At 37.0% G+C, this 25,275-nt stretch overlaps 1 protein-coding gene across 1 annotated transcript; it reads right to left on the bottom strand.

The window, feature by feature from the left end:
* Positions 1–8,252: 8,252 nt before the first annotated feature.
* LOC101738236 (juvenile hormone acid O-methyltransferase-like) lies at positions 8,253–12,793 on the bottom strand. Its single transcript, XM_004933519.4, has 5 exons — positions 12,649–12,793; positions 11,795–12,163; positions 10,490–10,661; positions 9,836–9,944; positions 8,253–9,279 (listed from the first exon to the last, which is right to left on the bottom strand). The coding sequence occupies exons 1-5, from the start codon at positions 12,684–12,686 to the stop codon at positions 9,119–9,121; spliced, it is 849 nt and encodes a 282-aa protein (XP_004933576.1). The 5' UTR covers positions 12,687–12,793; the 3' UTR covers positions 8,253–9,118.
* Between the last annotated feature and the right edge of the window lie 12,482 nt (positions 12,794–25,275).

Below are 25,275 nucleotides of genomic sequence, written 5' to 3'. Positions count from 1 at the left end.
AATTTTAAATTGCGTAGTTACTGGTGGCAGGACCTCTGGTGAGACCGCACGTGAAGCTACCACTACCCTGCCTATTTCTGCCGTGAAGCAGTAATGCGTTTCGAGTCAAAGTGTGGGGCAGCCGTTGTACTGTTAAAACTAAGAACTTAGTACTCATATCTCAAGGTAGGGGGCGGAATTTTACGTTGTAAATGTCTATGGGCTTCGATTACCACTTAAGATCAGGTAGGCCGTGAGCTCAATAAGGACAATAAGGACATCAACCGCATGTCTCAAGGTAATTAGCATTTATACCTATGAGTACCGTAAATACATATTCACCCTTCAACGCTATAAAAAAAACTTACATCAATTTTGTTATAAATAAAAAATCCCATAAATTTGAAAACCTCATCGCCAAAGAGAACTTACTTAAATGGTGCAAAAAATAACTTAACCTATTAAGTCAGACCATTTGGTACGAACGACTTTTCATCGTCTGATCAATTTAAGTGAATAAATCTTCCAAGTTTGTCATCTGCTGTGAATAGGCCAAATGAATGAAATTAATGGCATGATCATTTTGTAAATGGATTAATGCGTTGGTATAATGTAGTTAATTAATCCTCGACTGTCGATTTCTTAAGTGTTTTAGTTTTTATACACAACATGCCCATAATATATAATATGTTCCTAGGTACCTAAAAAGAGGACTATATTATTTTCGGCAATATTATCGTCCTTCAAGCGAATCTCGTCACAATCGACTGAGTAGTTTTAGAGATTAGTCCGATTTTTTGGCAATTATTTATTTAAAATAAATAAATCAAAACGCCTACATTATTTGACATAGATATAACTTTAGGAGGGATTTTGTTGCAAACAGCTAGATTATTTTGAACTAAAAGTATCCTTCATTAAAACATAATCCCAAAAATATAAACGATAATAATGTTTTGAAATATTTATTTTCTAATATATCTGGTTTTATTCATTTCACTTGAAATAAAATTAAATATTTCATTTACGTTAAAAAGTTTCTAAAAAACTTATCGTACGAATCTTCCTATCCCGCGGTATATTCAGTGAAGTACTGCTCTTGCTAGGACCGGTGTTAGGAACCCCTTCCAGGCTGAACCCCGCGAGCTCACCTAGCAATGCGTGAGGTATGGAGCAATTAGGCAAGTAATTAAAAATCACCGCTAAAAATAATCAAATAAAGACATATATTTGCGTGTTCTATTTTCCTGATACTATTGTGAAAAAATACCAGAAACACATCGAAAAACAATTTCCTTTCAAAGACATTTCTCCCTATTGGAAACAATGTGAATATAACACGCAACTTCTTACTCAGAAACTTGAAAGACGATGTAAATCTTTCTTAAATTAAATAACAAAGAATTAATATTCCATTTCATCTAATGGCGGGTTAATCTCATTCGGGATTGACCTGATTAACAAGGATACATCGACAATATAATATGATAGAAGCGACGTGAATTTTTCGTCAGTGTGCGTGACTGTTCACACTTTTCGTGTAAATTAGGAGAGGTTTTGGTAGGACCTCTTGTGAGTCCGCACGGGTAGGTACCACCACTCCGCCTATTTCTGCCGTGAAGTAGTAATGCGTTTCGGTTTGAAGGGTGGGATAGCCGTTGTAACTATACTGAGTCCTTAGAACTTATATCTCAAGGTGGGTGGCGCATTTACGTCGTAGATGTCTATGGGCTCCAGTAACCACTTAACACCGGGTGGGCTGTGAGCACGTCCACTAATGAAAAAAAATAAAAAATAAAAAAAAGTTAACAGGTGTAATATGTAATAACTATCCAGTTACTATAATTTTTAATGGTTAAAACGAGACTGGAGATCGTAGTTTTCGCTATTCTACACATCAAACCTGAATGCATAATCATAGTCTGATTAACAACAAGCCCGAGATATGAATTTGCAGTTTCACCATTGAAATAAATCGAGAAGAAGAATCGATAAGAATCGACAATGGATATTTTGTTCCAAATATACTATTGGAACAGTTTACAGACAATAGCTTAGTCTTTTTTAATTCTTCCACCATTCCTTAAAAATCCCATCTTCCTTAAAAAGCGCCACCCACCTTGAGATGTAAGTTCTAAGGTCTCAGTATAGTTACAATGGCTGCTCCGCCCTTCAGGCCGAAACGCATTACTGCTTCACGGCAGAAATAGGCGGGGTGGTGGTACCTACCAGTGTGGACTCACAAGAGATCCTACTACCAGTAAAAGTCTTCTTCTTTCTTCTTCAACCCGTGTCCGCTCAATGCTGAGTATGGGTCTCTTCTCGTTATTTGTAATCACAAACGCCAAAGCCTTTAATTTGTGAGATTAAAATATCTAAATGATCATTTAGCATAGGTAACGAATGCTTTAAGCCACCGTTTTTTTTCCATTACTGATTTAACGTAAATGGACCAATATTGTTTTGATTGCAGCGCAGAAAGTTGTTGCTAACCCAGCGGTAGATTGAGTATCGTCAGCTACCAATATCGCCTTTAATTCTTCGTTGTTGACTTTAGTTGTCTTTCTTCCATGTCGGAAGCGTTCGAAGCAATAGCAAGGCGTGCGTTCTTTTCTAGTATTCACTCTGTATACGTCATTAATATTGTAATCACGTCCTTACGGATCCATCAGATCCAATAACCTTTGCATTAGACGCCTTCAGCTCTAATACTAGGAGCAGGCTTAGGAACCTCGGTAACCGTACTCGTCGAACTCGACAAAGAGGTCAACGTGCAACCTAACCCATGCATCAGCTCGCTGAGTTTCTCGCCGGATCTTCTCAGCGGGTCGCGATTCCGATCCGGTAGTAGATTCATTCGCGAAGCAATTGCTCTTGAGTTGTTAGGTCTCCTTCGGTGGCACTCGGGCAGCTGTTAGCAAATCCCACCCCTCCTGACTGAGCCTTTGCTCGCCCACCTGTCCTGGTGAAACTGGAAAGGCCTTCGTGTAAGCCCTTTGTCCGGCATTGATACCGCAACAGAAATCGTGTTCTATAATACTATGCGTATTTATATCGTACTCATCCTGATAAAAAAAATTAGTAAAAACTAAACACTTATTAAGAAACAAATGAATGATTATCTAAATAAAATTTCAATTTTTTTAAATCAAATTCTTTAGGATTTATTACCAGTCATATTCCAGTTCAAATGGCCGGTATTCCAAACTGACTACTTCATAAGTAAATATGTATTATAATATTATATGATTATATTATAATAGGCAAAAAAAAATCATCAAACGAATACAAGATCTTCGCCTAATGGTATTTACTTAATTGTTCGAGGGAAAAATCTAAAGGTACTCTCCAATGACATTAGCAAAATCTGTTTTGTCTTTATTTTTATTTTATTTTTTATTGCTTAGATGGGTGGACGAGCTCACAGCCCACCTGGTGTTAAGTGGTTACTGGAGCCCATAGACATCTACAACGTAAATACGCCACACACCTTGAGATATAAATTCTAAGGTCTCACGTATAGTTACAACGGCTGCCCCACCCTTCAAACCGAAACGCATTACTGCTTCACGGCAGAAATAGGCAGGGTGGTGGTACCCACCCGCGCGGACTCACAAGAGGTCCTACCACCAGTAAGGTGCTGGTGCTTAGAGCTACTTGTAAATATGCCACAAGTATTAGCAGATAAGTTAATCTTGTTTAATGGTATGGTGTCAGGAAGATAAACATTCCAAAAACAAAATATTTTGATTACGTGAACTAGTTCGTTTTGAATTTCAGCAAGTTTTTTTACTGTTTTTCTGATAACTAGAGGTCCCGCAGTAGTCGAAATTGGACTATAATTAATTGGAGTTGTAAGTTTGCACACTATTATGATTGTATTTTATACTTCTATAATCACAAATTTCGAAAAGACTACACTATACAAATTTTTAACAAAGACAAACAATATTTAATCTATTCTCAATTTGACAACAGACGTCAAGAACAAAAGTTTGACAATAAAATAAATAGTAAAGTAAAGTGTGTGCGTCAAATACATGGTATGTAGCGTGTGTAATGTTTTCTTTATTGATTTAATGTATCTTTTATGCATTATTTAAAAAAATATTAGTATTGTGCACTTCTTCTCTATATTCTTTATAGGTGTGGAAAATTTCATACTCCTCCGTCCGCGCAATTTTCGTAAAAAAGGATACAAAGTTTTTGCTTCACGTATTAATATATAGATTAATTATTTTACTGATAAGCAGGTCGCGTAGGTGTTAAAAACACTTACGCGGGCAAGATATAGATCATACAAACTAAAATTAATTATAAGTAAAACCGAAACAATAGAAATAAGTGATTTTAATTAAACAAGTTATCACTACATAGTGTAAACAAAGTCGCTTTCTCTGTCCCTATATCTGTCTGTCCCTATGTATGCTGAAATCTTTAAAACTACGCAACGGATTTTGATGCGGTTTTTTTTAATAGATAGAGTGATTGAAGAGGAAGGTTTATATGTATAATAACATCCATTAAATAGTGGAGAAATCAATAATAAATTACAGTTTCCGAAGCGAAGCTAGGGTGGGTCACTAGTTTACCATAAATTCGATAAGATAAGCACTCCAAATATGTAGCTTCGTTCAAAAGTTTTCTTATTCATGTACCGAAATTTTTTTATTATAAAACTCCGACGTTACAACGTTATAAATCATCCGAGTACATTATTTACGAACGTAACCTTTCGCGGGCCGCAAATTGAATAATAAATAATAATAAAAAACCCTCAAACTCATGGTCCTATATTAAATTCTCTGTGATGTCGAGAAATTCGTAGCCGTAAACGGGAGCAGAATTTTATTGTAAATAATTGATTGAGGGAAATAAGAAAAAAAAAATTATTGCCCTTTTAGGCAGACGAGCATACGGCCCACCCGATGGCGAGTAATTAACGTTGCTCATGGTCATCAGCAAAGCCAGGAGCAGAGCAAAGCCACTGCCTAAAAATTTTACAGTCTAAGATTTTTATTATGGTCTAGAGTTTTATTATGGTATTGCTTAGATGGGTGGACGAGCTCACAGCCCAGCTGGTGTTAAGTGGTTACTGGAGCCCATAGACATCTACAACGTAAATGCGCTACCCACCTTGAGATATAAGTTCTAAGATCTCAATATAGTTACAACGGCTACCCTACCCTTTAGACCTAAACGCATTACTGCTTCACGGCAAAAATAGGCAGGGCGGTGGTACCTACCGGCGCGGACTCACAAGAGGTCATACCACCAGTAATTACGCAAATTATAATTTTTGCGGGTTTGATTTTTATAACACGATGTTATTCCTTCACCGTGGAAGTCAATCGTGAACATTAAAATTTGTTGAGTACGTATTTCATTAGAAAAATTGGTACTCGCCTGCAGTATTCGAACACCGGTGCATCGCTTAACACGAATGCACCATACGTCTTATCCTTTAGGCCACGACGACTTCAAACCACTTATCTATGAAAATACGTACGGCATATTCACGAGCGACTTCCACTATTAAGGAATAGTATCTTGTATCAAAAGTCATTCGTTTTGTCAGCCCGTATTGATTCCACAATTCTGCCTATTCTTACGACGAAGTAATCAAAGCTACATGAGCACCTTATTGTATCTACGAGATAGTCTAGCATACATCCCACCTGGTGGTAAGTGATTACCGTCGCTCATGGACGTGAGCAATGCCAGGGGCAGAGCCAAACCCGTGCCTACCGTAAAGTTGTATAAGTAGTAGATTGTCTTAACTATATAAACACTAAAACTTTTCACAGAAAATTGCTGCATAATTACTATCGAAATATTTTTTTTGTTGTTTAGATGTGTGGACGAGCTCACAGCCCACATGGTGTTAAGTGGTTACTGGAGCCCATAGACATCCACAACGTAAATGCGCCACCCACCTTGAGATATAAGTTCTAAGGTCTCAAGTATAGTTACAACGGCTGCCCCACCCTTCAAACCGAAACGCATTACTGCTTCACGGCAGAAATAGGCAGGGTGGTGGTACCCACCCGCGCGGACTCACAAGAGGTCCTACCACCAGTAAAAATTTTGTAATAACTGAGAAAGAACGTAATTACACGTCTTTAGCTGAGGAGGTCTTCGGTAATCAAATTTCAATTGCTATGAATTCGTCGTTTATCTAAACGTCCGCGAATGATTGTTCCATATCAGAATTCTTTTTCATAGTTGACATGTCCCACACGTTCCGTTTGTCCGGGATAAAGAATTGCCGGTGTCAATCTCTGGTTTTTGAATTCCCAGTCGAATTTTAGATGTTTGACGTGTAAAATCATGAACCGACGTACATAGATACTGTCGTATTTATTATCAAGGTTTATATGTACATGTACCATGGTAAATAGTGTGATATACCGCATTTAGAATTGAAGCTGCTTAATCCAAAATTATTGTATTTTCGTAAACGCCAAAAATTTAATTGAAGAATTGTATTATTTCAATTTTGATTTTAATACTTTAGGTCTTAAAATACATACCATAAAGTCTTAAAGCTTAAGGTATACGCTTTATTTAAAAGAGACAGAAAGTGTATTTTGTTTTTTTTCTAAGTAAAATTTAAATTTAAATTTTAGTTAATTAGTTTAGTTAGAATTTAAATTTTATTAACTTATGGAATACAAAATATTTATAAGTCGTTCAAAATATAATACTCATTTTCTTAAAGTTTTTAGTTAAGCCATTTCAAATCTTAAGGTGCAATATTATGTTAATAATAAATAAATAAATATTTACTAACAATCACGCCACGATAACTGGTCCCATGGTAAGTTCGTAAAGAACTTGTGTTACAGGTACCAGACAACGGAAATAAATGTAATATTTTTATTATACACATACATATATTTAATATACATCCCTAACCCTGGAAAAGACATTTTTATATTTATCATAAAAAATATCCTCCCTTGGCGGGATTCGAACCCGCGACCCCCTTGTGTAGTGACCATGTCACTTACCACAACCCCAGACGGCCGTTGATTAATTCAGGTCATAAAATTTGTTTGTGCCACAAAAATAACTAATTCTTTGAGCATACAATCTCTCACATTTATCAAATCAAAAAATAGTGATATAGTTAATTCGGGTTTCAGTACCAATTTCAATTTATTGTAAACTAGCGACCCGCCCTCGCTTCGCTTCGGAAACATTAAAACACACATGAAACAAAAAAAATAAAATAAAATAAAAAATTAAAAAAAGTAGCCTATGTTCATCAGGGACAATGTCGGCTTCTAATGGAAAAAAAATTTTTCAAATCGGTCCAGTAGTTTCGGAGCCTATTCGAAACAAACAAACAAACAAATCTTTCCTCTTTATAATATTAGTATAGATATATTGTAAATGTGATTTGATTGATGTTTTATAATGATCGTAAATTGATGTCACCACAAAACTAATATAGTAACACTTGTTTGAAGCTATGTCTGTTTGTTACGCTTTCACGCCAAAACCGCTAAACCCACTTTGATAAAATTCATTATATAAATTAACTGTGTCATAGAAAGACTATCTATTCCCCTGCCTAGACGTTTTTCACGCGATATATGGTTTCTTCTTCTTCTGAGTCGGTCTCTTCATTGCTGAAGGTCTTGTCTAATTTAAGTTTTTGACTACTCGATGCACAATGCTTCCCCGCTTCTTCCTGTCCTCTGCGGTCTTAATAGCCTCGATTATTGGCAGGCCGATGAGCGTCTTTACCAGATCAGGCCAGCGGGTAGGTGAGCGTCCGCGCGATCTTCTTCCGTCAACCTGACCAACTACCATCAGCTTCTTTAAGTTATCGGGGCCTCTACAAGCGATGTGGCCGAAGTACATGAGAATACGTTGGAAGCAGATAGCGGACAGCCTTGTGGTAATACCGAGCTCCTTCAGAATGGATAAGTAGGTCCGACGCGTTTTCCATAGAATTCGCAATATCCGCATCCAACACCACATTTCAAAAGTGTCGATCTTTGCCCTTCGTCTTATCGTCCAAGATTCGGCACCATAAAAGAAATTTGAGAAGACCAATATACGTACCAACCTCACTTTGGTTTTGCGGGTTATTTGCGGTCTTTCCATATCCTAGTGAGTTTAGTCATTGCTCCTTTGGACATTTGGATTCTTCTACTAGCCACAAAGAAGAGAACCAAGATAAACGAACTGGTCAATGGGATGGGTATGATTTATGTGGGAAAAAATATTTGAGTTGTAAAGACGAAAAAAAAACAACATAATTCTTTAATAGACTTCATTATTTTAACGACTAACAATATTAGCGAACAGAATTTCTGTATAATATATTTCAATATGGATTTCCTATTTTGAAATTTGCCTTGAAAAAGAGGAGATTCTGTGTTTGTTCTGGCAAGCTTCGAGAGAGAGACTATTTAGTACCAATTATAGGGAAATATACAAAAGGTAGCACAAAATAAAAACATTCTATACTCTTAAGTTCGACCTATAAGGCTTTTGAGACTAATAAGAAATGAGATGATTTTTCTACATTAGCTTTCAGAATCCATTCGGTTGTCAGTAATGTCGGTTTAGTTAGTTAGATAGTTGAACGTGACAACGTCATAAGAAAATACTGATGGAATGGTTTCATTTTTTCAAAAGAAAATTTTAATTTTATTTGTTTGATAGTTATTTTGTATGTACAATTGACACCACATTCACTTTTCACTGAACTTGACGAATAAATACTCGACGAAAACATGTAAATGTATTATTGTATAGCAACTGTCCACGCGGATGCATCGCTCACTCAAGTAGGAGAGAGACAGATGTCGAAAGCTGCCGAACGCGGAGGCCGATTGTGCCTCTTTGTCGCTCGTAGCGCGCTCTCGCTTGCACTTCAAGCCTTAAATGGAACGCCTCCATGAGTCATGGTTTTTCGTGCGTGCAGCCGGCTCCATCGAATTATAAGACGTTGTCACGTCAAAAACCTTTGAAAGTTATATACACGCCCCTTCCTGGGGCTACAATAACAGTCATTAGTTAGAATAGGCACGTAGGCCAAACACTAGGATAGACACCATTTAAGATAAGAACTAGACGATCTAGGATAATAATATGTGTGTGTAAATACACAATTTCGCGATCATTTCCTACAGTGTATAACAATTAAATTGTAGTGAAATGTGGCGGTCTTTGTGCGTCTATCAATGATTCTCATATCTTCCGCGACTTCCATGATATCGTCAAAGAATTGCTCGTAGAGTTTTTTGTCCACATTGAAGGGGCTTACAGCTTCTAATATATCTGTAAATATTAAAATGTTAATTGTGTCAGCTTGTATTATTCGAATATAAGGTGGTTGGTAATAAATATCGAACAAGGATAATTTTCAATATGCACATAATTAGGTACTGATAGGAGGGTGTGAAACCCCATAACCAAGGTGATGGAACAATCATTATACAATACAGTAGATAATTTCATACAAGATAGGCCATGACTTCTACCACAGACTTAGTGGAATAGAAGCATTTTTTTGTTTCAAACATCAACAAGAAAATGAATGGCTTGAAAAACAGCTTGGTGACATGTAGTTATCGGAGCTCATAGACATGTGGCGGCACATCACTAGTACCATAGACATAGCAACGTGAATGCCGCAATCCGCCTTGAGACATGAGTTCGAAGACTCAATTCAAGCCTAGATTCTGCGAAACACTGGTCTTGGTAGGGCTAGTGTTAGCAACGTCACCAGGTTAGAGCTCCGTGAGCTCATCTAGTCGCTCGGTGAATCTAGCATGACCCCTTTAGGTCACCAGAATAGGTATGGATTTACTAACAAAAACCAAACTAGGCTTACTTCTCAGCTGTTGTATGTCCTTGAATTCATATTTCTTTTGTCTGCAACGCACGTCCACATACTGGAAGCCAACTTTCTCCAATAACGACTGTATTATCACGTCTGGATCCTAAAAATGGTTCAATTTTCAATCACTCAATTTTTTGTAATAGAAAAGATTATTTCTCTTAAGGCATCTTAGACATCTACAGGCCTTTTCGAAGTTCTGTCAGGAGAGGACGTTTGGATTTTAGACATGTTTAGTTTTGCGCCCCACTGTGCCACTGCTAGGTGTGTCTGGCTAGCGACTTTCTATTAAGTTAAAAAACATCAGCTATTACTTCTAAACGTTTGCCACAACGATATGTTTATTTGCGGTATGCCACGCGATCATCAATGTCACCAGATTGGAAACCATTATATTGAAAAAAAGTGTTTTTCTTTAATCATCTTAACGTAATCAATTTGACTCTCTGAATATTCCAGATTACATATTCCGCAGCCGCGTACTTAACTCGACCTCGCGCACGACATACACAATTATGGTTGTTATTATTACAAGCAAAACTTATTAATTTGCGTAATTACGTAATGTTTTTTTTTTTAAATGTTAATTGTGTTTTGGTTTGCTATAAAGTATACTCTCTCTTTCTTTCAATATTTTTTATAACTTACGGAAACATCATGGTAAGGCGAGATGAATTGATTGATGTATTTAAGCAAATATCCCCATGTGTCGGTATCCTTTAGTGCATTGAAGAGGCTGTATACAGGTATCCGAGCCAGGAGAGTCAACAGGCATTCACCGTCCTTTGCCATCAAGTCGTAGATGTTTTGAAATGCTTTCCTGCGAATGTCTATGATATGATAAAAACGTTCTTTATTCTTAAATACAATATAATACTTTTGATTGCTGTACTCAAAACTCGTTTGAAGAAGAATTCCTCATTCGTCGCGGACACCATATTATGTATTCCAAATTTACTATTCATTCAAAACTTCTTCATTACTCATCAAACTCAAAAACACTTATTCATTACTAGCTGACCCGGCAGACTTCGTAGTGCCTCAATCGATAAATAAAAGACCTAAGCTTTTCTAAATAAACTTAAAACAAACAAAAAGAATCCGTCCGACGGGGAACACATCAAAGGGAAAACAAAATTGTTATTTTTATTTAATTCCGTGCATTTTCATATTTATCTACCTTTTAAACCTTCTCTGGACTTCCACAAATAATTCAGGATCAAAATTAGCCAAATCGGTCCAGCCGTTCTCGTGTTTTAGAGAGACTAACGAACAGCAATTCATTTTTATATGTATAGATTTCAATGTTTCCGATTTAAGTTCGACCTTTAAGGCTTTTAAGACTAAAAGTATTGAGATAAATTTTTTTTCTTCAAGCTGACTTCTGACTTTCAAAATCCATTACTTAATAATATCAATAGTAAATGTTTTGAAATGCTTTCCTGCGAATTTCGATGATATGAATTTCTAGAAAAAATATGACGCTAAAATTACGCTTTATCGCGAGGTCACGACCCGAGTTATGAGGTTTGTGTTATATTCAATTTAGTGTATAATTGATAAAGAATTATCAAGAATGAATTTTGACATATTAGCGCACAAAAAAATTATATTATGTCTGCACTAGGTGATGGCTGCCTTAATATATGAAGAGTGCTATACTAGAATCAATAATATGACATATAGGTTATCGAATTACTATGATTCCAACTTACGTCTTAAAGCGCTGTTTTTGTAACATATAATCTTGGTCAGGAAGGCATCGTTTCGACGGCCCATGGACTCAACCCACTGAGTTTCTCGACGGATCTCGTCAGCGGGTCGCGATTCCGATCCGGTGGTAGATTCAGCGAAGCACTGCTCTTGCTAGGACCAGTGTTACCAATTCTCTCAGGTTGAGCCCGTGAGCTCACCTACCTACATTCGAACATTTGTAATAACAAAAACACTCACTCTTGATTCTTGATCCACTGCAGCGTATAGAACGAGAAAACGTTATCAAACTTCCCATTCATCTCTTTCGGCAGTTGCCCCTCTATGTCCATCACGCGGAAAATCATTTTGTCAGTTCCGTAGTATTCTGTAGCGTATTTCACGGCCCGTTCATTTATGTCACACGCTTCGAACACTTCGTAATCGTTGTTACAAAACGCGCTAATAATATTAGTGACGCTACCATCGGCACAGCCGATATCAAAGATCCTCTTTTTGCCTTCCTTCCATCTGAATTTGGGTAGGAATTCTGTCAATACGTCAACAGCGTCGCGTCTAGGATAACAATTACTTTTCTGGTACAAGGCAGCGTCATCGTTCATTGCGAAACTGTAACAGACCAATTTGTAAATATGTGGCGAATGCAATTTGTATAGGTACTATGACTGATCAAAGGAAATATTTACAAAAGTCTCACATAGAAGCATTTTACAAATGGAGATCCGAAAACCGGCCACGGTGTTTTTTAGGGCTATGTCAAGCACTGGACAACTATATGCTGATACACCATATGAATAATTGGTCACGCACACTGCACAGAATCGATTCGCGTTTTTTAACGCATTCAGCACTTCAAGGTAACAAGGAATTTAAATCCGCAGGAAAAACATTGTGTAAATTTAAAAAAATGGACAATTTATACAAATATTTCCAGGCAACTGTGCAAATTTCCATGGAGTCCGGGTAAATTGTGTTGAGAATTAGCTTGTCTTAATCAGTTATATAGATAGAACTTACTTGAGTGAAAACATGCTATTATAGATTCGTATTTAAAGTGTGAGTCATATTCGTGATTTAAAAAATAATGTATTTACCTCTTTGCCTTGTAGTTCTGACTGTTTTGTTCGCTCATCGTATTAAAAATGATAACATTTTAGTTTTGGACGCAAATTTATACTAGGAAGAAATAGTTTTATAAGCAGTGTTTTTAGGGTTCCTTTATCAATCGATTAAGCAAGTTTTTTATTTATATTTTTTATTCTCACTTCTGTCCGTCTATCCAGAGCCACATTTAAATCTTGCTTATTTCTGCCGCGAAGTAGTCGTTGTACACCGTACAAGACATTACTGTTCCATCAAACACCCCTGTTTAAGCAATACAATAAAGTCCTAAATATAACTTTATGACACTTATTGTATGATAATTCTTTCTATATGACATAGAAGCTACGAGATATCTTCTTCTCGCATTAAAACTGTATAATCTCAAAACTTACAAATTTTACAGGAGAGCGTTTTAAAGGTTTAACATGTGATATTTTTAATATTAATCATCCTTGCAACATTTATTTTCTATTTTATTTTTTACCAGTTTCATTATATGTATTTTAAGGTAAGATAAAATTATGTACTAATTTTGGTAATAGTAGTCAAAACATAGGTAAACTAAAAAATAAACTAAAACTAAACTACACTCTTTTGACAGTATTTATGAGAAAAATACTGGTGATACAAAATAATTCGGCACATTAACTCAATTTCGAATATTTTTGGAAATTGTACACTTTTAATACGAAAAGACGATATGTTCGAATAAGTGGTTACCGTGTGGTTACTATAGATATCAACAACGAAAATGCTGCAACCCACCTTAAGATAAATGTTCCACGTCTCAGTTTTCGTAGTACAACAGTTGTCTATTTCAGTATACTACGAATGAAAGGGCTGATTGTGTGCTAACATAACACCGACCATATTTTTACCACGAAACCATCAGTCTTTAAAGGTTGGAGCAGTTGTTATATAATACTAATGAGATGTGGTTCGTGAGGAACGTTGACCTACACGACGACCTTGGCCCCGAATCAATCCGGAAATACATGAAGTCAGCGTCAGAGCGGTACTTCGATAAGGCTATGCGTCATGATAATCGTCTTATCGTTGCCGCCGTTGACTATTCCCCGAATCCTGATCATGTAGGAACCAGTCACCGTCGACGCCCTAGACACGTCCTTACGGATTCATCAGATTCAATAACCTTTGAATTAGACGTCTTCAGCTCTTATACTAGGAGTAGGCTTAGGGACTTCGGTAACCGTACTCGTCGAACTCGATAAAGAGGTCGACGTGCAACCTAACCCATGCATCAGCCCGCTGAGTTTCTCGCCGGATCTTCTCAGCGGGTCGCGATTCCGATCCGGTAGTAGATTCATTCGGGAAGCAATTGCTCTTGAGTTGTTAGGTCTCCTTCGGAGGCGCTCGGGCAGTTGTTAGCAAATCCCACCACTCCTGGCTGAGCCTTTGCTCGCCCACCTGTCCTGGTGAAACTGGAAAGCCCCCGGGCCACCAATAATCTTTCAATCATAAAAAAAACCTAATGAGATTTTGACCTCATGCCTCAAGCTGGGTAGTAGTCGTATTCCGCTCGCGGGGTAAATTTGAAAAAAAGCAAGACCTATTTTTTTTTGGAACGAAGTTCCTTATGGGATGATGCGGAGGGGTACACTTGCAGTAACTCAAATGAACATTAACTTTGTTCAAGCCAATTAGCCTTGGAGAACATTCATGTGATATAAAATGTACAGAACCGTAAAACTAGATAGAGCGACCCGTTATCAAAACTCATTATTCCTGCATTAAAGGCAATTTTCAAAACAATCTCAAACAATAATGATCAAGTACATGTAATAATTATATTTATTTTTATAAGATTAATGTCCAAGAAGATTGCGTAATATTTGTATTACGTGTAGCATTAATTATGTAGAATCGACAACGCTAAATTAGCAAATTCATGGTCATTAAACAAAAAATAAAATACAATAATAATAACTTAGATTGCCGCTTGGAATATCTTTGTAAAAAGATTTAGTTTTCTTGGTCCAATTGAATTCGTTATGTTGTCGTGTTTTTTTTTATGATTGAAAGATTACTGGTGGCCCGAAGGCCCTTCCAGTTTCACCAGGACAGGTGGGCGAGCAAAGGCTCAGCCAGGAGGGATGGGATTTGCTAACAACTGCCCGAGCGCCTCGGAAGGAGACTTAATAACTTAAGAGCAATTGCTTCGCGAATGAATCTAATTTTGTCGTATGTGTTTCCGGTACTGACCCTAGAGCTAGCTAGCATGGAGCCGCTTGATTAAGAAGGTGAAATTATTGTATTGACGGCGCTGTGTCTGAAGCAAAAAGTGAAATGTAGTTTTTGAAGTCGTCGTGGCCTAAAGGATAAGACGTCCGGTGCATTCGTATCTAGCGATGCAACGGTGTTCGAATCCCGCAGGCGGGCATCAATTTTTCTAATGAAATATGTAAGTACCAAATGTTCACGATTGAATTCCATGGTGAAGCAATAGCATCGTATAATAAAAATCAAACACGCAAAATTATAATATGCGTAATTACTGGTGGTAGGGCCTGTTGTGAGTCCGCACGGGTAGGTACCACCGCCCTGCCTATTTCTGCCGTGAAGCAGTAATGCGTTTCGGCTTGAAGGGTGGGGCTGTTGTAACTATACTGAGACCTTAGAACTTATATCTCAAGGTGGGTGTTGCATTTACGTTGTAGATTTCTATGGGCTCTAGTAACCACTTAACAACAGGTGGGCTGTGAGCTCGTCCACCCTTAGAAACTGAAATGAAAATTGAAGCAAAACACCGACCAAGGCAGGCAATTAAAAAATTGTAATTTCGATCCAAGCGATGATCACGTATCCCGTCTGATTTGAAATGACATCACGCATTGATATCGTTCTCAGAAATAGTCTCAGTCAAAACGACTTACATAACTTAATTAATAAATAACTGTAATAACTAATCATGATTTGTCAAGCTCAAACATATGCATCAATCATACATCGACTAGAAACATTATGCGCTAAAATGATTTAAATATATCACTTAATCAATAGATTTGATACGCACATGGTCACTAGAAAGATTATCCGCTAAAATGAGTGATATAATTCAATTACTGTATTCTATTTTTCCGTCAATCTGTTTCAAGGAAATCAGTGCTAGTATTGATTGCTTCAGAATTTCAAGATCCAACGCGACTGTGTTACGATAAAATTTTGCTTTAGTAACACGTTTTTTGTATAGAGACCCTTTAGAATAAACATTGTTTATATCTTTCGGCATTCTCTTCACAACAACAACACAACTGCTTTTTTTTAAATTGAATGAGATTGTTATTATTGGCAAGAATTAGATTTATAAGCAAGGTAGATTTTTTAATTTTATTTTTATTATTCGATGCCCAATATTATTATTTTATTCTTATCTTAATTGTTTGATGTTTTTTTTTTGCTTAGATTAGCTCACGGCCCACCTGATGTTAAGTGGTTACCGGAGCCCTTAGAAATCTACAACTTAAATGCCGCCACCCACCTTGAGATATGAGTTCTAAGGTCTTAGTACAATATTATTATTTTATTCTTATCTTAATTGTTTGATGTTTTTTTTTGCTTAGATTAGCTCACGGCCCCCCTGATGTTAAGTGGTTACCGGAGCCCTTAGAAATCTACAACTTAAATGCCGCCACCCACCTTGAGATATGAGTTCCAAGGTCTCAGTGTAGTTACAACGGCTGACCCACCCTTCAAACCGAAACGCATTACTGCTTCGTTAAACACAGATACGTTAGTATTATAAATATATAGTACGTGATAATAATAATATAGTATGTCATTGTATAGTTTGTGATAATAATTAGGTAAAAAATGAATAAGTGTTTGGTTTTAAGCGCGTTTCGACAGACACGTGTCTCATCGGAATGTTAGTTAGTACTAGAGGTCCCGCAGTAGTCGAAATTCGATTATAATTGAAATTGTAAGTTTGTACACTATTATGATTGTATTTTATACTTTTATAATCACAAATTTCGCCAAGGCTACACTATAAAAAAAATATTAATAAAGACAAAAAATATTTAATCTATTCTCAATTTGACAACAGACTTCAAGAACAAAAGTTTGACAATAAATAGTATGCATGCGTGTGTGCGTCAAATACATGGTGTATAGTCATAGTGTGTGTAATGTTTTCTTTATTGATTTAATGTATCTGTTATGCATTATTAAAAAAAAATATTAGCATTGTGCACTTCTTCTTTATATTCTCTATAAGTGTGGAAAATTTCATACTGCTCCGTCCACGCAATTTTTGTAAAAAGGGATACAAAGTTTTTGCTTCACGTATTAATATTAGTTAGTATGTTTTTTCAGGGTCACACGTCGTTATCGCTACTCTTGCTACTAATCTTTGGAAACTATCGGATTAGCAAGATAACAAAATCTATAATCATTTTATCTATTGTGACGTAAAGCGTGTATTCTATGTTTGTTTGAATAGTCGTATCGGAACTAGGAAAACTGGATGAAGCAACTTGCTGCTTTTTTTTTATGATTGAAGGATTACTGGTGGCCCGGAGGCCTTTCCAGTTTCACCAGGACAGGTAGGCGAGCAACGGCTCAGCCAGGAGGGATGGAATTTGCTAAAAGCTACCCGAGCGCCTCCGAAGGAGACCTAACAACTCAAGAGTAGCTGCTTCGCGAATGAATCTACTACCGGATCGGAATCGCGACCCGCTGAGAAGATCCGGCGAGAAACTCAGCGAGCTGATTCATGGGTTAGGTTGCACGGCGAACTCTTTGTCGAGTTCGACGAGTACGGTTACCGAGGTCCCTAAGCCTGCTCCTGCTCCTCCAGTTAACAACGCTTCCTGTGATTCTACGCATATCATCCGCTATTCCTTTGAATATTTTTACGAGCACAATATCTTTAAAAACCTGAACAGAATAGTAATACATTTTGGCGTTTTAGATTTTTTTCTTTTCAGTTACCGATTCGGATTTTTATATAATTACGATATCAATATTGTATCACATAGTTTTTAAAACCATACAATATTATTTTCCTATAATCTTTTGTACGTAAATTACTCGTAGGCTGCCACCAACTACGTATTCTATACCTACCTACCTACCTATAAAATTAGGGATTGGATATAAAAATCTTAGGGAACAAGAAAGTGACTGAATAGAACAAACTCTAATCATTGCAGAATCATACCATTTGCAGGAGCAATATTACAATTAAATCAGTCCCGTTGCAAATATTGAAAAATTATTTGCAGTTTTTTAAATTTTTTTTATTGCTTTGTTGGATGGACGAGCTCACAGCCTTCCTGGTGTTAAGTGGTTACTGGAGCCCATAGACATCTACAACGTAAATGCGCCACCCACCTCGAGATATAAGTTCTAAGGTCTCAGTATAGTTACAACGGCTGCCCCACCCTTCGAACCGAAACGCATTACTGCTTCACGGCGGAAATAGGCGGGGTGGTGGTACCTACACGTGCAGACTCCCAAGAGGTCCTACCATCAGTGAAAAGAAAATAGAAAATCATTTCAATTTCTGTTAACCCTATTTTACGATGAGCTTAAGTATTAGGGACGTCGATATCCACAGAGCAGTAACAGTATAGAAAGGTAACTTCCAAGATAATAGCTTAGTTTGCGTAAGTAGTTTCCGCACTAACCATTACCATAGTGGAATAAAGGAAGAACTCCTCAGTACATTGAGTATAAAATATAACGTTTATTTTTTGTTTACCTGTTACCAATATTTTGCTGCAATGTGATGCATCGTGTGGTCAATATCCTTGGTGGAAAGGCAACTTTTTTTTTATTGCTTTGATGGATGAACGAGCACACAGCCCACCTGGTGTTAAGTGGTTACTGGAGCCCATAGACATCTACAACGTAAATGCGCCACCCACCTCGAGATATAAGTTCTAAGGTCTCAGTATAGTTACAACGGCTATCCCACCCTTCGAACTGAAACGCATTACTGCTTCACGGCGGAAATGGGCGGGGTGGTGGTACCTACCCGTGCGGACTCCCAAGAGGTCCTACCACCTGATGATGAGTGGTTACCGTCGCCCATGGACTTCAGCAATGCCAGGGGCAGAGCCAAGCCGCTGCCTACCGTTTAATACTCTCCACAAGCCTCGTTTGAAGAAGGACATGTCATAGCGCCGATGACATGGCACACGATTGCTTCTGGCATGACGGCATTACAATGAAAACAATTCGCCCAATCTCACGACCCTGGCAATATCGATTTATACATTTTACGAGATGTTTTTTCCACGATCGAAGGATTAGCCTTTATCACGAATGTTATTCATGCATATTGCATTTAAACATGCAATATACTTCTACACTTCTTATAATATACTTTACAAGATAATCTAGGATCACAGCTCAGTGACTATAATCTTCTATATATAGGTAGGTATATAATAATGAATTGCTGTTCGTTAGTCTCGCTAAAATTCGAGAACGGCTGGACCGATTTGGCTAATTTTGGTCTTGAATTATATGAAAAAGTCCAGAGAAGGTTTAAAAGGTAGATAAATACGAAAATGTTCGGAATTAAATAAAAATAACAATTTTGTTTGTTTTAAGTTTATTTTATACAAAAGTTTGGGTATTTTATTTATCGATTGAGGCACTACGAAGTCTTCCAGGTCAGCTAGTAACTAATAAAGCGATTTCAATGCTCCAGATGTCAGACAGACAAACTACCACTGTGTTAAGAGATTTTGGAGGTCACATCTATCAAAATTTGATTGTCGCATTAAGGCTCTATTGTGTGCGATAACGACGACTCTAACCTTCAAACCAGAAAACGTTATTGGAGCATTATACCTATTAGTCCACAACTCAAAAAAAACGTTTTCTACATTTTCACAATTCACATACAAATCTAGGCCATTTAGTACCTCTAAAAAGGTTTCTTTAACACTGCGAAACATCCAGAAGGTGGCACGGTTTAGCACCGTTGTCGGCGCTAATTTTTTTTCCAAAAAATAATTCTACGTTCTGATGGGAATTCGAAAACATTATGTCCCAAGGTCAGAAAGGGCATTCAAATAGTGTTATTGATGAGGTTTTGCGAGTAAAAAAGAAGCTATTATAAAACTTAATATCGCTCACCATAATGCGGTGAACGAAAATTTTATTGAATAGGTGAACAGATCCAAAGAAATTAAAATCGCAACTGAATAGAAATGACCCAAGACTAAGATGATTATTTATATTAGAAAAAGGGTCCATGCTAACCAGCGGTTACGAACTGAAAATTTTGATGATATCACTGATATTGACATGTTACCGATATGTATTTTATTTTAAACTAGCGATCCGCCCTCGCTTCGGTTCGGAAACATTAAATTTTATTATTGATAGCTGAGTCCGCCATGCTACCCGCGATTATAATTATTGTCGTACGGCGGGTGACGCCGCGAGGCGAAGCTAGTCTAAATAAAGTAGCCTAAGTTACTCCTTATATCATCAGCTACATATCAGTGAAAGTCTCGTCAAAATCGGTCCAACGGTTCCAGAGATTAGCCGGAACAAACAGACAGACTGACAAAAATTGTAAAAAATGTTATTTTAGTGTATTTACCGTATATATTCATATGCATGTAGTAAAAAGCGGTTATTTCAATATTACAAACAGACACTCCAATTTTATTTATATGTATACATAAAAACGAGCTTTAGGTAATGAGTGCAATTAAAGCTATGTCTTGTAAGAAAGCGAAGAAAAAGTAAAGGACAAAAGTCAAATGAAAATTATTATCCGAAATACAAAGTATAATTAATACATACTCTTGACAAAGTCAATGTAAAAATAGTTTTATTCTTGATAAAAGTATTGTACCGAACATTTATTAAGTCTGTTTTACTGCAGGCGATATTTATCGAAAGGGAACTACTGTAGAAATTCTAAATTTTATTAATTAAAAGACTTTTGGGGGGGGAACGCGAGGAGTGAAGTTGTGTGATTAGTTTTATTTTGTCTATTTAGTGTTTCTTCGGGTTTAAATATATAATAACGGTGGTTAATTAACTGTTTAGTATCTGTGAAAGTGCACAAATGTGGGAAAATAAAATAAAGCCGCTGAACGTAACTTCTCGGGATCTTCCAATAAGTCAACTGAAAAAGTCTCAGTAAATGACCACCATTTTACTGAGATTATATTTCATACCATCTCATCTCATTTCATTTCATTTCGTTTCCATTTCATTTCATGTCATGTTTCATATTAATCAACCTCATTTCATTTCATAATATAATTTTTCATATAAAAAAAGTTTTCATTAAAATTAAAATAAGACTTGACCTAAAGGTCTTAGTTACCAGGACATAAAATCCCTTAAAAAAATATTAATTTAAAAGAACAATGCAGATATGACTTGTGAGTTGTGACTTAGAGCGCACGAAATGCACTGAGGTAATCCATTAAGAATAACAAAAGTAAACAAGACTTAATTTTTTAATTGACTAGCATTTCATATTAGAATTTAAATTGTGTACGTTAACTAAGGAAAATTAAAAGATAATTATTGGCAGAAAGATTGACATTTATATGAATACAATATTATATTCATTACTCCATTCATGACAGGCCAAGTCATAATTCAACATCAAATTTTAAAAACTTTGCATGAATAGTTCGAACTGTTGCCCAAACTACACAATATTAGGAATTTCGGCAAAATTTTCATACATCGATATTCCAAACTTTAGTCATATTATTTAAATTTCTATGCTTACTACATGTTTGATCCAACATGTTTGATTGCGTGAATAGAGCACACTCTGCTGGTTTTCACAGGCATCCAGTCATATTCCTGTCTTTCCAACTCAACTGAAGCTATTCACTTTTTTTTCCTAATTGCATCAGCAGGATAACTAAAAGACAACAAATTATGCAAAATCCATTATCATTATAAAATTATCAAAATAAATATATTTATTTTATAATAAAAAAAGTGTGTGTGTCCGCTCCGACGCACGACTGGAGTTTACTGGATATAAAAAATTAAACGAAACAATACGAGAAATAGTTCTATATTACGACACACGATACACTACAGATTATTAACAAATTAACGAGACACAAAACAAACGACTAACAAATATATGAAAATACAATAATGAGAGAAACGCGCGATCAGTACGAGGCTTTGTGGCGGACTGCCGGCGCAGCAGCCCGGCGTCACCTGCGATAACGCGGCCGCGCGTTGGCTCCTGATTGGCGCGCGCACGCATCACGCAATCAGGAGCCAATCAGGCGCATAACGCATTTCGTGTGACATGCTAGTACGATTTTGGTCCCCATAATTTTCATACCCCGGGCCTATATATGTAAATCGATTCTAAAGGAGTAAACTCCAAAAATATTTTATCGATGTACTTTTCAATATATCACCAAGAAGAAAAAAATACAATCAAAAATTTTACTGACTTCATCTTGCATAGTGTTAACAATCTCCGTTTGATAACATATTTGCAAATCATTAAATATAATTACAATTTTGCTACTATTTACTAGTGAAAAGTGATCCCTGGGCATTTTAGCCTTGTATGGCTCCTGCACCACTTCACAACACACGCTGGCATGATTATTGACAACACAATAATAAATCAAAATAAGAAGTGTGCTCGCTTGCAAGAACAATATCCAAATAACGACTTTTGTTGGGTCACTTTTATTTTTTTAATGCTTTGATGGGTGGACGAGCTCACATACCACCTGGTGTTAAGTGGTTACTGGAGCCCATAGACATCCATGACGTAAATGCGCCACCCACCTTGAGATATAAGTTCTAATGTCTTAAGTATAGCTACAACGGCTGCGCCGCCTTTCAAACCGAAACGCATTACTGCTTCACGGCAGAAATAGGCAAGGTGGTGGTACCCACCCGCGCGGACTCACAAGAGGTCCTACTATCAGTATACCATTTTTAGAGCGCAGTTACATTTCCTGACTTATTATTACACGTCCTTACGGATCCATGAGATCCAATACTTTGCATGAGACGCCTTCAGCTCTAACACTAGGAGCAGGCTTAGGGACTCTGGTAACCGTACTCGTCGAACTCGACAAAGAGTTCTACATGCAACCTAACTCATGCATCAGCGCGCTGAGTTTCTCACCGGATCTTCTCAGCGGGTCGCGATTCCGATCCGGTAGTAGATTCATTCGCGAAGCAGCTGCTCTTGAGTTGTTAGGTTTCCTTCGGAGGCGCTCGGGTACCTGTTAGCAAATCCCAACCCTCCTGGCTAAGCCTTCGCTCGCCCACCTGTCCTGGTGAAAATGGAAAGGCCTCCGGGCCACCAGTAATCCTTCAATCCGGCTATGGAATTGCCACGTACCATCCCGCTATGGAATGAGCTCCCCTCCACGGTGTTTCCCGAACGCTATGACATGTCCTTCTTCAAGCGAGGCCTGTGGAGCATATTAAGCGATAGGCAGCGGCTTGGCTCTGCCCCTGGCATTGCTGAAGTTCATGGGCGACGGTAACCACTCACCATCAGGAGGGCCATATGCTCGTCTGCCTACAAGGGTAATAAAAAATAAATAAATAAAAAAAAATCATAAAAAAAATAATTATTATTTATTCTTGGTATTAGCATCAACAATTCGATGTTTTTAATAATTAATTGTACTTCAATTACCGCATTATTACCGCATTCAAATAGCTGAAGAAATCTTTTTGTTATAATATTTTTTTTGACAATAATTTTAAACTTGAAATGGCTCTACTGTAAAGTTGCAAACATTTCGCTTAAATAAAATATCCTTTCACCCCCCTCCATTTGTATATCGAAAATGGTAATTTTGAGATTTGGAAATCGTATGTTAAATAATTTCAAGTCAACGTTTCTTAACAATTCTTTGATGAATAGCGCAGCACACCTATCAGATGCGAAATCCGGTGCACTCAGAAGGAACATTTCCACTTTGAAATGGTCCTTTGACGTTTCATTAGCTCAGTGGATTCGATGTGAAATAATCAGTCGTTTGAGAAAATTAATCATAGATGAGTGACTATGAACGCAAAGTTACGTGTTATCTTAAGATCTATTTGCTCAGGGTTTCTAACTCATTAATCTCTCACTGGGTTTCCAGGGCAGACCTCTGGGTCTGCGGAGGGACTTCGCTTCTCTCTGCATTTTGTACCGCATGTTCCATGGGGAGTGCTCCGAGGAATTAGTTGAGATGATTCCATCATCTCGTTTTTACTATTGCACCGCCTGCCACCGGAGTAGAGTCCATCCATACTACCTGGAGCCACTGCGTTCATCCACAGTGCGTTTTCAGAGATCTCTTTTGCCACGTACCATCCGGCTTTGGAATGAGCTCCCCTCCACGGTGTTTCCCGAGCGCTATGACTTGTCCTTCTTCAAACGAGGCTTGTGGAGAGTACTCAACTGTAGGCAGCGGCTTGGCTCTGCCCCTGGAATTGCTGACGTCCATGGGCGACGGTAACCACTCACCATCAGGCGGGCCGTATGTTCGTCTGCCTACAAGGGCAATAAAAAATGAATAAATAAATAATCTAGTTCCACACTACTGATTCTACTTTCAATAATAGATGTAATATTAAAATAACTTTTAGTATATATATTTTTTATTATTATTTTAGACTTTTCTTATACATATATTCCAGTTTTCGAAGTTACTGACGACTCACCTTGACATTTAGACATTGTGGCGACTGCCGTCTATTTTCCATAAAAAGTAATTTTGTCTGTTACGTTTCATTTCACGCAGAATGTACTAATAGCATCTTGAGCTCTGGCAGTTTTTTGGACTTGGGTTTTCAACCTCAAGATGAAGGAATTTTAAGTGTTAGGATAAGCGCCAATCATCTTCGCTATTGCAAATATTGTTTTATTATTATTTCAATGTACCATACGTGAAATTCGTTTGTTTTCAACCAATAAAAAAGAAACTTATAAATAGCTTCGTAAAACAAATTTGGTTTTGTAGTGGGTAGTCATCATAGAACACAAGATAAAAGAGATATAAATAATAATAATAATAATACTTTTCGTGTATAATCGATAATAACTCTGACAGGAAAAGTGAACTCTAATTCTTCAATTTCGAAATTGGTCATAATCACTGACCTGATATTTCAGACCTCAATATTTAGCTTAATGAAAACACCGAATTAATGAAAAATGAAAAAAAAAACATAAGATAATTTACAAACAGACAATAAAATGCTATCTAAATATTTTGTCGGTGTGTACTACCAAAAGACAGAAAAATAATATTAGAATTCGTTTAAATAACTTTGATTAAGACAGCCTAAATCATGTGGCACCGAAACTAGTTGTAAATTCTCAGAAAATTCCAGAAAAACCGAATATTAATTTATACATATAAATGAAATTGGAGTGTCTGTTTGTAATATTGCAATAACCGCTTTTTACTACATGCATATGAATATATATACGGTACATACACCAAAATAACATTTTTTACTATTTTTGTCTGTCTGTCTCTCTGTCTGATTGTTCCGGCTAATCTCTGGAACGGCTGGACCGATTTTGACGGAACTTTCACTGACAGGTAGCTGATGATACAAGGAGTAACTTAGGCTACTTTTTTTAGACTAGTTTTGCCCTGCGGCGT

This window comes from Bombyx mori, chromosome 28, assembly GCF_030269925.1.
Source record: "Bombyx mori chromosome 28, ASM3026992v2".
In the NCBI taxonomy this organism is placed as follows: domain Eukaryota; kingdom Metazoa; phylum Arthropoda; class Insecta; order Lepidoptera; family Bombycidae; genus Bombyx; species Bombyx mori.
Note: the sequence above shows the minus strand (reverse complement) of the source record. Positions and strands in the feature narration are given on the sequence as shown.